A 12,912-nucleotide genomic window follows, 5' to 3' on the forward strand; every position below is an offset into this window, starting at 1 on the left:
AGGGATGAATTATTATTTAGTAGAATCACCCCAATGTAATTGCAAATGTTGATTTTTGTTAATTTTATAGATTAAAAATGAAATTGACATGATAGTATTTGTCACTTGATTTTTCAAAGGTACATCTGCCACCTAGTGGCTCAATGCAAAAACATAAAATGCTACATGCTACACAATGCCACATACTACTTATAAATTATAAAGAGAATTATAGATTTGAAATTAATTCAATTTACTTTTAAAACAACTTACATAGCTTAATAAGGTTACAAAAACTTCTCAAAGTTGAAGGGGATAAATCGAAACACATAACATTATGCAAAAGGATAATTGCCTAATTTATAGATTAAGAATTTGAACATATCACACTTACTTTCTCCACTGCTTAATTTGTTCAGGATTTGTATATTCTTTTAGACATTCAGTGATATGATCACCAATTTTGATAAGACACTGTCTAGTATGTTCCAGCTGTTCTCTTTCTGAAAGCCCCTTTTCAGGTCTATCAAGTTGTTTCAGGGCTGCTTTGACAGGCCTCATTCTTTCTTTGCACTGTAAAATGGGGGTAAAAAAAGCATGTGTGTCAAAATTCTAAAATGTCATTCATCTTTTCAATAATATTTACAATGGACAAATAAAGTTTTATTTTTTTTTTGTAATAAACATTTCTATTTATAGTTTTGGGTTCTAATTTTTATCCCTCTTTCCCTCCCCTCTCCCTGAAGCAGTAAGCAGATATGAGTTATACGTGTATGGTTATGTAAAAGATTACCATATTTATCATTTTGTACAAGAAAACTTGATTAAAAGAAAAAATGAAAGTGAAAAATGGAATGCTTCAGTCTGTTCATCAATATCAGTTCTTTCTTTGAAGGTGGATAGTATGTTTCATCAATAGTCCTTTGGGTTTGTCTTAGATCATTGCATTGTTGAGAATACTTAAGTCATTCACGGTTCTTCATCAAACAATATAGCTGGCTCTGTGCACAATGTTCTCTTGGTTCTGCTCACTTAACTATACATCATTTCTTACATGTCTTTCCAGGCCTTTCTGATATCATCCTGCTTGTCATTTCTTATAGCACAATAATTTTCCATCACCATTATATACCACAGTTCGTTTAGCCATTCTCCAACTGATGGGCATTACTTTGATTTCCAATTCTTAGCCACCACAAAAAGAGCTGCTAGAAATATTTTTGTACAAATAGGTCTTTTATTCTTTTTGGGGATGTTAAAATATTATTCTGAGTCAAATTAAACAATAAAACTCATTTCACAGTTCTTAAGTCTGTTTTACTACAGGTTTTCTTTGTAAAAGTAATTTTACTCAGTTTGAAATCACCATTCATATTTAAATATGGCAAATGTACAGAATAATACTTAACACAATTTAAAAAAAATTTATACTAGTGGATACAACTTTAAAGTCTCTTAGATACATACTATAAGGAGATTACTTTTTTTAACAATACAATTAATTATCTTCAGTTTTCTATAATAATTAAGGTATGTATCCTTTCAAAGAAATGGAAATCAATGGTAAAAGTTCATATCCTGATGTATGCTATAAATCAATGTTGGCATGCCTATCATAATGTATATTATAATTAATAAATATGATAAATACCTATATCCCTTAACAATTACCATAGTAAAATGCCAGTCAAAGCCTACCTACTTATGCTAAAACTGCTGCTGTCACTGTCTAAGATCTTTGAGTCAAGGTCTTTAAGAGTTCTTTTCTAGGCTATAACCTAGGTGCAAAACTTTCCTCCTTATCACTTTGGTAGGGATTCAAATAGCATTATACTCTTGGCAATTATTTTTTTCTTCTGGAATAACACTTATTTGGACAATCAGCTAGACTGTACAACAGATGAAGAAATGACCTAATAAATCGCTTGGCCTTTCTGTATTAATCACTGAACACTGCTTTCTCTAAATGTCAAGATGAGCTGCTTCAGAAAACAAAACAAAAAATTACTCAGATGATGTCTTGGCCTATAGAATCAATGAATCCAGGATTCATCATGTAAATAATGCCCTTGTTGAAATTTATTTTGATTTGGGGACCCTACCTTTGGGCTGAGATTAAAGAGCCTCAGGCCCTCAGGGTCTTTTCTGTGGAAGGGGCTGGTGGCCCTCCCCCTCCGCTTCAGCTGAGCCAAAAAGCCCCCATGAGTTTTACGGGATGCCATGTCAGACGGCTGGGGGAAAAAGCCCCAGCTCCCTCTGCCCTGAGAAAATCTACCCCAGAGATCCTGGGCTCATCCAGGCCAGGCTCTGGCATAGCCCGTGCCAAGGTCCCAGGCGCACAGCAAGGGGCACAGGCCCCTGGAGCCCTGGGTATGGTACCCACAAGACACTCGAGCCTCCCCTCCCCCCGGCCACAGCGATAGGGCGGCCTGCTGATTAGTTTGGTGTGTGTGGGGGCACAGGGAACCCAAGATTTGAGGGGTGAGAAGGAACATATATAAAGGGAGAATGCTGAAGGACTAGGAGCAAGAAGGGACAGAAGCTGATATAGAGCAGGGGGCTTTTCAGTGAAGGGAACGCTAGAAGAAGGTACGTTGGTACGAAGGAGGAGGCTAAAAAAGTTCCAGGTGCAGCAGGTGGAAAGTGACGCGCCGAAACACAGTCAGGTTGTACATTTTATTTCCCTGTATTCTTAATTTTAAATTGTATCTCATAAATAAACTCTGCTTTGATTATTTAGTTCAGAGGCTTCTTAATCTTTTGCTTATCAATTTGGGAGCAGTGTGGAGAAATTTTTAAATGGCCCATATTAAGTTAATAGCAGTCAGATAGCCTGTGAGTCAAGAGGCCACAGATTAGTCCTCCAGTCAGATTAGTCCCCCCAAATTATCCCTAGTCATTTAAAATATTCTTATACCCTCATGTCATAACTGACTGAAACTACAACCACAGTGGAATTTCTGGTTGATGGAGAGTTCACCAATTTAAGTATGAGCTTTCAGGCATATGGCTGAGTTACAAGAACTGAAGTTGTTCAATTTAAGACAGATAGCAGATTCTTTTAGACCTGCATTCCTAAAATGTGGATGACTTAACAGGAAGTGTAGCTATCCAAGTCTAAGTCATAAAAAGCCACTGGAATGTACACAAATTGTGACTTGGGTTTTGCTTTCACCTTTTAATGACATAGCAGTAATGGGTACAGACATAAACTTTATTCATTTTTTGAGCACTGGCTGTGACATGGTGTGGAATGGGGAGTAGAGCCTGATTACTTCTCTAACCCTTGGAATTAGCCCTTTGAACTTATCCACGTTCATTCAAATCAAGATTTATCAAGTACATATTTTGTACAACACACTGCACTCTTCACAAGGGGAGATATATAACTTATATATGATAAGACACAGTTCCTGTCTTCATGGAGCTTACAGCTTAATAGGGGCATATAACAAATAATATTAAAAGATAAGTATTTAAGAAAGTAGCAGAATAAAGTTCTATGTGATGGGGAATGATCATTATATATTGTTGGTTTCATGAATGGTATGGCATATGAGTATGGAAGTAGTCCTTCAGCTATGTCTATGTTTACTCTATTGCACCAAAATGTGAATAAAGAAAGTGGCTAATGAGAAGTCAATAGGCATAGATAGGATTTGAAAATGATGGGGGCAGCTAGGTGGCGCAGTGGATAAAGTACCAGCCCTGGATTCAGGAGGACCTGAATTTAAATCCGGCCTCAGATACTTGACACTTACTAGCTGTGTGACCCTGGGCAAGTCACTTAATCCTCAATGCCCCCCCAAAACAAAACAAAACAACAACAAAAATAAAATGATGAGGACAACCTTAAATTGGTTAACCATAGAGGAAACAAAGAAAAGATAGGGAATAATCTTTATCTGTGTGGACTAATTAATGGACACTTAGATTTGGTGCCTAGCACATTATACAGTATGGGCACTGAATGAATGTTTGTGGAACTATATTTGGCAAGGAGAAATTGTTGAATTTTGAGAGAAAAATTTATAGATAATCTCTCCATTTCCTCTCCCCTTTTGGCTTCAGATAACATTAAAATCTACTAGAAAATATTTAAATGGATCTCGGATCTCATAAATTTGACAGTGAACTAAAACAATATGGATAACAACTCATTGATGCCTGCCCATCCTGTGTGAAGTTCGCTATAAGAGGTATAGAGTTCTGCATCAGTTTCATAAGATGTTATGAGGGTACAGGTAGAGCCTTTAGCCATCTGTGAAACAACTCTTCCCTTCCTATTGTACAATTCCTCAATAATTCTTTAGCCCTGTTCTTCAAAGTTTCTTACTGGTTAAGCGTTGAAGCCTGCAGAAAAAAAAAGCTCTTCTTTGTGATACTCGGCTTCACTTCTTTGGAGGCACTGATATTCCAGGTTTTGCATACACGTACATACACTCTCTGTTAGGAAGCTCTATAAAGTGTGCACCTAAATTAATACTGAAATCTGAGCATTAGACTTTCTTCATTCCCTTGGTCTCTCCTGTGTGGATGTCTATGTCTAATTCCTTTGAGAGTAAGTATCTTCCAAAAGACTCTGCAATGTCTTGGGGTTTAATGTAATCAGCAATGTGTCATCTGCAAACAAGAACATCTGGAACCCTCACCATCCACAGTAAATCCTCCTTGTCTTGAACTTTGTACTTTTTTTGTTGTTGTTGTTGGTTTTTTTTTTCGGGGCAATGGGGGTTAAGTGACTTGCCCAGGGTCACACAGCTAGTGTCAAGTGTCTGAGGCTGGATTTGAACTCAGGTACTCCTGAATTCAGGGCCAGTGCTCTATCCATTGCGCCACCTAGCTGCCCCGAACTTTGTACTTTTTTTATGCCTTGCCTGATATTTATTATCAGAGGGTCATTAAATAGAGTTCTTTCCCAAGGACTCTTGAGTGATCTGAATGTATAGAGAGAAGACATCTTGCTGGAAAAACTCTTGTAAAGGTGGTATTTTCTTCTGCAGAATAAAATACTTCTTTTATAATCAATAAACAAAAAGCATAATGGGATATTATATTCTCTACACCTTGAAGTGAGTTGTGAGATGGTAAAGATGGTTTACTGTTGAACACTGCTTGCAAATGCTAGCTTATTCATTAATAATATACTTAACAAGGAGACCCTGAAATCACATACAGATGACTTATAACAGACTTTCTATAAGAATAGGAGAGTAGACACACAGGTCAGTACCTGTTGATGTTCTCTTGGTCATCTTTTTTCAGGATTAACAAATTCTAAGTTTTTTGTTTTGTTTTCATGCCTTTAGCATCTTTTCCTTCAGAAAGCTTGTATATTGGTGCCTCAGTATTTTCACAGTTGTACTGCCTACAGCATGGCTTTCCTCTATATATACTTGGTCTAATCTGGCTGGGTTTTTCAGTCTTTGTTCTCTTTAATGCCATTTCTACTTCTTTTCTTCTACAAGGTCCATGATGTTAAAGTCCAAAAAGAGTGTCTTAGTGAAAAAGTTCATTAAAATGGTTTTTGCAATCTTTTCCCCTTTTTCTTCTGTTTTGGCATTCTCCTTCCATGTTCATTCTTTTTTTTTTTTTTTAAAGGCAATGGGGGTTAAGTGACTTGCCCATGGTCACACAGCTAGTAAGTGTCAAGTGTCTGAGGCCGGATTTGAACTCAGGTACTCCTGAATCCAGGGCCGGTGCTTTAACCACTATGCTATCTAGCTGCCCCTTCCATGTTCATTCTTGAGGTGACTTTGCTTAATTAGCTACTTTGCTAGTTTTGTCTTGGAGTAATACTCTACTGCTTCTCTTCTACTTCATGGCATGCTAGTGCTCATGATTATCATTCGTCTTCAAAAATTTAACAGACAAATTAATATCCTAATCCAGCATTGCTTGGCAGCATCTCTCTCTGTGTAGCAAGTGACGTCAGATTTTATTCATTAAGGTGCTTTCTGGGTTTCTTTTTGGACTCTTGTATTGGAAATCAACTTACACTGAATGAACTTCTGGATGAAATTATTATAGTCAGAGCTGATACCAATTCTGTTGACCATAAGGAAATATCAATTATAAATTCTTGTAAGGAATTATGTATGTTAGTTAGTGATCTCTATTAATTCTAAAAAAAAAAATACAAAAGTGATTCCCTACCTTAAAAAAGTTTGCATTCTAGTAGGATGTTGTTATAACATGCTCATAGATATATACCAAATAAACGTAGTGTTGACAGTGACAGTGACAACTGGGGGGAATCAAAAACATTCTTTGAAGGAAATAGTACCTGGAAGGGTTCTAAGAAGAGAAAGGAAAAAGGGAGCACCTTCCAGGCATAAGGGGCAGCTTGTGTAAAGATGTGGAGGCTGGAGATAAAATACAATGTGCCATGGATTGCTAGCAGACCAATTTGGTTGGAAGGCAGAGTGAGATATAATGTATAATCATCTTAGAAAGACAACCCATAAACAGACTGTCAAAAAAAAGTAAAAAAAAAAAGTTTGTAGCTTATCTAAATGGTAATGAGGGATAAGGAATGGAGGAAGGGAAAGAGAGAGGGTGTGTGAGAAGAGTGTACAGGGCTGGGAACACTGATACTTCTTTATCAGGAGTGACATAACCAAGATTCTTTAGGAATATAACTATGGTAGCTGTATGGAAAATGGATTGCAGAGGGAAGAAAATTGAAGCAAGGAGACCAATTATGAGGCCATTGTGACAATCTAGGTGGGAAGTGAACGAAGCCTGGACTAGGGTGATTGCAGTTTAAATAAAGAGCACCATTCCAAAACACATAGCAAGTACTTAAATAAATGTTGGTTGACTCAAGTGAAAGGAAATGGATCTCTAAACTTGCAAGTTCCAGAGATGACAGCTGAACACAGAAGAACCAATAAAACCACTAAGAGACAATATTAATCAAATCCTTAGGTTCATTAGTTCTATGCTTTTTACAGTACCTAGAGCTCTTTTGTTTCCTTCATGATCTTATAATTTTACAACATTTATGTATTTTCAAAGCAATCTTGTTTGAAATGATAATATATATGTTTGGATACCAGAACACAATGAATCCTCACGAAAGCCATCATTTGGGCCCTGGTCCCAGATTGTTTTATAGGCAAGGCAACTTTACATAGCCTAACTAAATTCCTTTAGGGAGCAATCCAAGATGCACTCTTTTTTTATCTTGAATTCCATCTATAGTAAATAGTATTTTAAGTGAAGTGTTAAGAGTATTTTAGATAACAAATGATATAATTAAGAAACATAAGGGGCAGCTAGGTGGTGCAGTGGATAGAGCACTGGCCCTGGAGTCAGGAGTACCTGAGTTCAAATCCGGCCTCAGACACTTAACACTTACCACCTGTGTGACCCTGGGCAAGTCACTTAGCCCCAACTGCCTCACTAAAACAAACAAACAAAGAAACATAAGACCTTAGAATTAGGGGACAATTCAGTAACATATATTCCATGACCTTACTGAAAGTGACCTATAAAAAATCTTTTTATAAATGCCATTATGATGGGAATCAATTTGAATTACAGTATTATTCAATTTAACTCTAATATAATTTTTGGGATCCAAACTACAGCAACCTAAAGTAAAACAATATAGTTTCAACTGAAATATTAAAATAACTCAATATTGATAGACAGAAAGCCTATTACTTACAACACTGAATGTCTTCTGATCCAGCTCTTCTGAATCCTCAGATATAGGAACTGGTTCACCACTTGCAGTGATATGAACTGGAGCATCTGAAATTGTGGATTTCTTAGATTTTTCTTTGCTATCAGATTTGGTTTCACTGAGCTAAAGAGGGAAAAAAGACAAAATAATTCTAAAACAAATGACTATAGCAAAAAATGTACCTTTTTAAACTTTGAACTCGAGTACTTATGCTCACTAAATTTCTTCAAATTCTACCTTCAAATTTACTTGGGGAAATGAAAAATTAAGAAAATATGCAAGCTTCCTATAATTTGTTTCTACATTAAGTGACCTTTGGCAAGCCACTTTAACCTCTCTGAGCTTCAAATTTACTCATCTATAAAAATAGGGTAATAATGTACTTGCAAGAATTACTTGCTTAAAATGAGACAATGTATGCAAAGTGTTTTAACTGTAAAGTACCACACATGTATTAAGGACATATTTTCAATTTTGTTTCCAAACTGCTTATCTCCTCTGCTAAAGGTAGAAATAATAAGACTTAAGGGAAAGGTTTTCATCACAATTAAAATACTGGAAGAATTTTTGGACAGTATTTCTTCCCCTGAATGTGAATATTCTGTTCCATTTTCCATATTTTAAAGTTGCATAATGTGATTATCATACCTTTTCTTCCTTTATGTCTTTGTCTTTCTGCATAGCTTCTTTTATTTTGCTTTCTCTTTTGTCTTTAATATCTTTTTCCTTTATATCTTTCTTATCCTCCTTTTCTTTTCTTTCCCTTTTAAGTTCTCTCTTATTTTCCTTTTCTTTTGCTTCCCTTTTTTCTTCTTGTTCCTTCTTTACACAAACATCTGGCTCAGATTTTTCTTCACTGTCTTTTTCTGCTTTTACTTTTCTATTTGGATGTTTCACAGAAGTGATCTCATCCTGCAAAGTGCAAAATTTGCACCATATTACTAGCCAAGTCTCAGCAATAGCTAACTAATTAAAAATTAATAATTCCTTCTACAATAAAGGGCACTTCCATGAATATGGAATCTGAGTGAAAGGACTTTGAATCCCGCTGATACATGCAAGCTTTTCTAGTAATAAAATGAAAGCAAGCAGCCCCATCAAATATTCATAACGAACTAGGAAGGAAAAGAATTCAAATGGAAAATATTTGAAAGAAAGGACTTTAGTTATGAGCAGAACTTTGCATAAATTGAGTCATGAAACATGAGCCATAAAGAGAATTTCCATGTGGGAAAACTATGGCAGGTGCCTTAACTCAAGTTATTAATTTAAATAATCACTAAGAGACTCACAGAACAACTTTAAAAGGGTAAAAAAAATTCAGTCATTTAAAAAAATATTCTCACCTTGTCATCATCCTCATCAGATTTGTCTGAGGGCAAAGGAGAAGAATCACTCCTTATTTCTTCTTTCATTTTAACAGATTTCACCATTTTATTCTTCTTAGTCCTTATTTTCCTCCTCTTTGAATTTCCCTAAAAATAAGGATGTCATTTTTATGCTAACCAACTCTCTGGATTCCATTTTGGAAAATTAAATTTATTATTAAACTTCAAATAGTGGGAATACCACAAATATTTACACCTATTTTAATTTTTTTAGTGATAAGCAATTAGCAATCATAAAAACAAATCCACAAAGATAATGAGAGTCAAGAAATAAATTATGTGGAATTCAATAACTCCCCAAATCTAAACTATAAGTACTAATAGTAATTGTTTCTATACCCAAAGAGTGAAGCAGAAATTAGAAACACTTCTCCCCAGGGCATGTATCAGAAGTAACAGTGAAAATGAATACAAGTACAAGTTTCATGAATTTCTAACTTGCCCCTATAGTCTTGGACAAAACTGAAAAATCCATAGTTTATTTTCCAGCATCTCTTTTAGTAATCCTATCCTATCTCTAGGCACTTCATCTTCCCCAAGACTAATTTAACCTTTATGTCCTTCTGCCTAAATTTTCCTCAGCAAGTGCTCCCACAAGGTACCTTCTTCCAACCTCCATAATTTCTCTAAATGTAAAACCTTATTCTACCACAACACCCATCTAAAAAGGAGTCAGCTATATGGTGTCTCATTTCTGCTTTTCTTTGTCCTATTAATGATGAAAGTAAGGTATTACAAATATTGGAACAAAAATGAGAAAAGTAAGAAAAATTAAAATTCAGATAATAAAACTTTTGATCAAATCTGTAGAAACCTAGTAGTAAACAAACTGTACTTACTGCCCCAGACAGTCTCTGGGCTTCTTTTTTTGCCAGGTCTTTGTTAAGTAATTTAATGAGGTAGTCTGCTCGGGTTTGCAACTGCTTTGCCTGGGGTTTTTTATCAGGATCATCCGGTAGAATCTGAAAAGTAACTAACTTTTAAAATCTCATATTGAGTTATTAATAATAACAGCAACAATAGCTAACATTTGTGTAGTTCAATGATTACCAAAAACTTTACATATATTTTACCATTTGATTTTCTATGCAGCAAAATTACTTATAAGAATTTAAACAACAGAGGGAAAAGATGGTATGCAAAATATGCTTTAAGCCTTCTCCATAGGATAGGAAAGTGTTCCTATCTTATGGATACACACACACACACACATCCGTAGGATATATAAAGCGTTAAATAATACAACAAATAAGAATAATTTCCTCAACGATAGATTTATACTATTCTTCTAAAGACTCTTCAAATTGGGAAGAAAAGAGATTACTGGATTTAACCAGTAATGGAAGAGAACTATTGTGAAATTCCATTACTTTTTTTTTGGTCATAGATGGGCTTTTAACTGGACTTTTGGTATGATACCAAAAGATAAAGTGGAATTCACTATAATCTTTCAGATTGTATCATAGTAATAAATGAGTATCACCTATATGGAGATCCCACAGCATGAACTTTGCAGAGAGCTTTATAACAGGGATTTAGTGAATAACTTTATGAACATACATTTTCTTTGACAAAGATTTTAATAAAATTTAAAAATCTTAAGTTTTTCCCTCTCTGAAAATTCAAAATAAAATGATTAGATTATTCAGTTAGAAACCTTTTACCTTAACTCAAACCAAAGTCTGACTCTTCTAAATGTCTACCTATTGCTCCTAGGGGCTAGAAAGAACAAGTCTAATCAAGGTGACAGCTCTTTAAATACCTGAATACAGCTATCATACTGCCCCCTTTCCTAAAATGGTAATACTCAAAACTGAACATAATATCCTAGATGTAGTCACACAAATACAAAGGGTACTAGGGCTATCATCTCCTTATTACTGGAAATTATGCTTCTGACTTTCTAGTTTTTGATCCTCTGTGACCAGAAAGTCTAGGAACGTGTTTAATCAAGGCAGGGAATTCAGCCATATTTCTCTCTTTTTTTTAGATGCCAAATCACACACTATTGACTCATATGGAGTTTGTAATCTACTAATGTTCTCTAATCATTTTAAAATTACTTTCTAATCATGTCCTCAACTTATATAAATGAGATTAATTTTTTAACCCAACTGGAAGACTTTACGTTTATTTCCATTAAATTTTATTTAATGTAACCCAATATTCTAACCTGTCAAGGTATTCTTGGATCCCAACTCTGATAACCAAGGTGTTGGTTAATTTTTCCCACATTTATGTTATCTGCATATCTCATAAACATGCAATCCATGTTTTAACCAAATCAGTGGCAGAGAAAAGAGAAGTCTACTCTAATGACAATATTAGTTCTGTTTTTGCCTCTATTGATCTTTACCTGAGATATTCTCCACTATGTTCTCCCTGCTCTGGCTTCTGATTTTCCTCACAAGAATATATCTTCCTAACATATAATGCTATTATGAGCCATTTTTGACTATTCTGTTTCTTCTGAATGATGCATTCATTCTTTTTTTGTTTTTGGTTTTTTTCCCAGTGGGGCAATGAGGGTTAAGTGACTTGCCCAGGGTCACACAGCTAGTAAGTGTTAAGTGTCTGAGGCCAGATTTGAACTCAGGTACTCCTGAATCCAGGGCCGGTGCTCTATCCACTGAAACATCTAGCTGCCCCCCATACATTCTTAAAAGTTATATTTTAGTCATAGGTTTCATCCCATGAATATCAGTGATACCTGTGAGATCAAATTTGCTTCCTTTCATTAAGAGAAATTTTGTTTTTTAGCCCATGGTATTTAGGAAGATTCAAGTACCAAAAATTTTTAAAGCACTTAAAAAATAATCATTCTGAACTTTTAAAGAAAATAATTTTTTTCTGGCATGAGACAATGGAAAGCTTTATCAAAAGCCAATTTTTAAAGATTAGTAATCTAAAAAAAATTTAAATATATTTACAGTTAGAGATTCTTGGGGCATGTATAATTTTAAAAAAACCCTGATAACTGTATGTAATATAATTGGTTTCTTTATAATGCTATATATTCCAATGTATGCATTTACAAACATTCTGAGGAGCCTATAGGCTTTATCAGATGCCAAAGGAGTCACTGACTCAGAAAAAGGTTAAGTACTCCCTGCTGTGAATTTGCTATTAAAAAAAGGGAGGGGGCAGCTAGATGGCGCAATGGATAAAGCACTAGCTTTGGATTCAGGAGGACCTGAGTTCAAATCCAGCCTCAGACACTTAACTAGCTATGTGACCCTGGGCAAGTCACTTAAACCTCATTGCCCTGCAAAAAAAAAAAAAAAAAAGGGAATTTGAACCAGTGAGAACTTAGGTATCAGATATGTCATAAAGTATTATTTTATTACATTATATAATATTATATCATGTCATGTCATGTCAGCCTTGGATTCAGAAAGGTCTGCCTGGATACATATCCTGTCTTAGGATGGAGGTCCTCAATTATCCCCATTTTACAGACAAGGAAACTCAGACTGAGAAAAAAAAAAGTCAAGGGATTTACACAGGCACAAATACTAAGTGTTTGAGTGTTCTATCCACTACAGCATCTAGCTGCCTCACAAGGTAAAGACCAGAATGTAGATGTCCTGACTCCTAATCAAAAACTTCAAATTAAAGAGTTATAGGTTATATTAAAAGCAAAGAAAAATTCAAAATGTGAACTGAAAATGTTGAAACGTACAAACCTTGTGTGTTAAACTAAGGTCAGGATCCATTTTAATCATTTCCCAGCTGCCATATCCATATTCATAAATACCAATTAATAGATTGGAATCATCTTCTTTGCCCCAGTCTATATCAAAGTGAGCTGCCTTTGTGTGGCATGGGATGGTATACCTAGAAAGAAAATTA

At 35.1% G+C, this 12,912-nt stretch overlaps 1 protein-coding gene across 2 annotated transcripts in view; it reads right to left on the reverse strand.

Moving 5' to 3' along the window:
* Nucleotides 1–12,912, reverse strand: part of CHD1 (chromodomain helicase DNA binding protein 1) — a 134,171-nt gene that overhangs the window by 16,701 nt on the left and 104,558 nt on the right. Inside the window, exons 28-33 of one of the 2 annotated variants that reach the window (XM_043967407.1) lie at nt 12,747–12,897; nt 9,900–10,022; nt 9,019–9,147; nt 8,321–8,584; nt 7,655–7,795; nt 374–552 (exon numbers count right to left, since the gene is read on the reverse strand). In XM_043967407.1, the coding sequence (XP_043823342.1) occupies nt 374–552; nt 7,655–7,795; nt 8,321–8,584; nt 9,019–9,147; nt 9,900–10,022; nt 12,747–12,897 (987 nt within the window). The remainder of the gene's footprint in view (nt 1–373; nt 553–7,654; nt 7,796–8,320; nt 8,585–9,018; nt 9,148–9,899; nt 10,023–12,746; nt 12,898–12,912) is intronic. The other variant, XM_043967415.1, reaches the window with a different exon arrangement.

This window comes from Dromiciops gliroides, chromosome 1 (genome assembly GCF_019393635.1).
Source record: "Dromiciops gliroides isolate mDroGli1 chromosome 1, mDroGli1.pri, whole genome shotgun sequence".
Taxonomy (NCBI): Eukaryota; Metazoa; Chordata; class Mammalia; order Microbiotheria; family Microbiotheriidae; genus Dromiciops; species Dromiciops gliroides.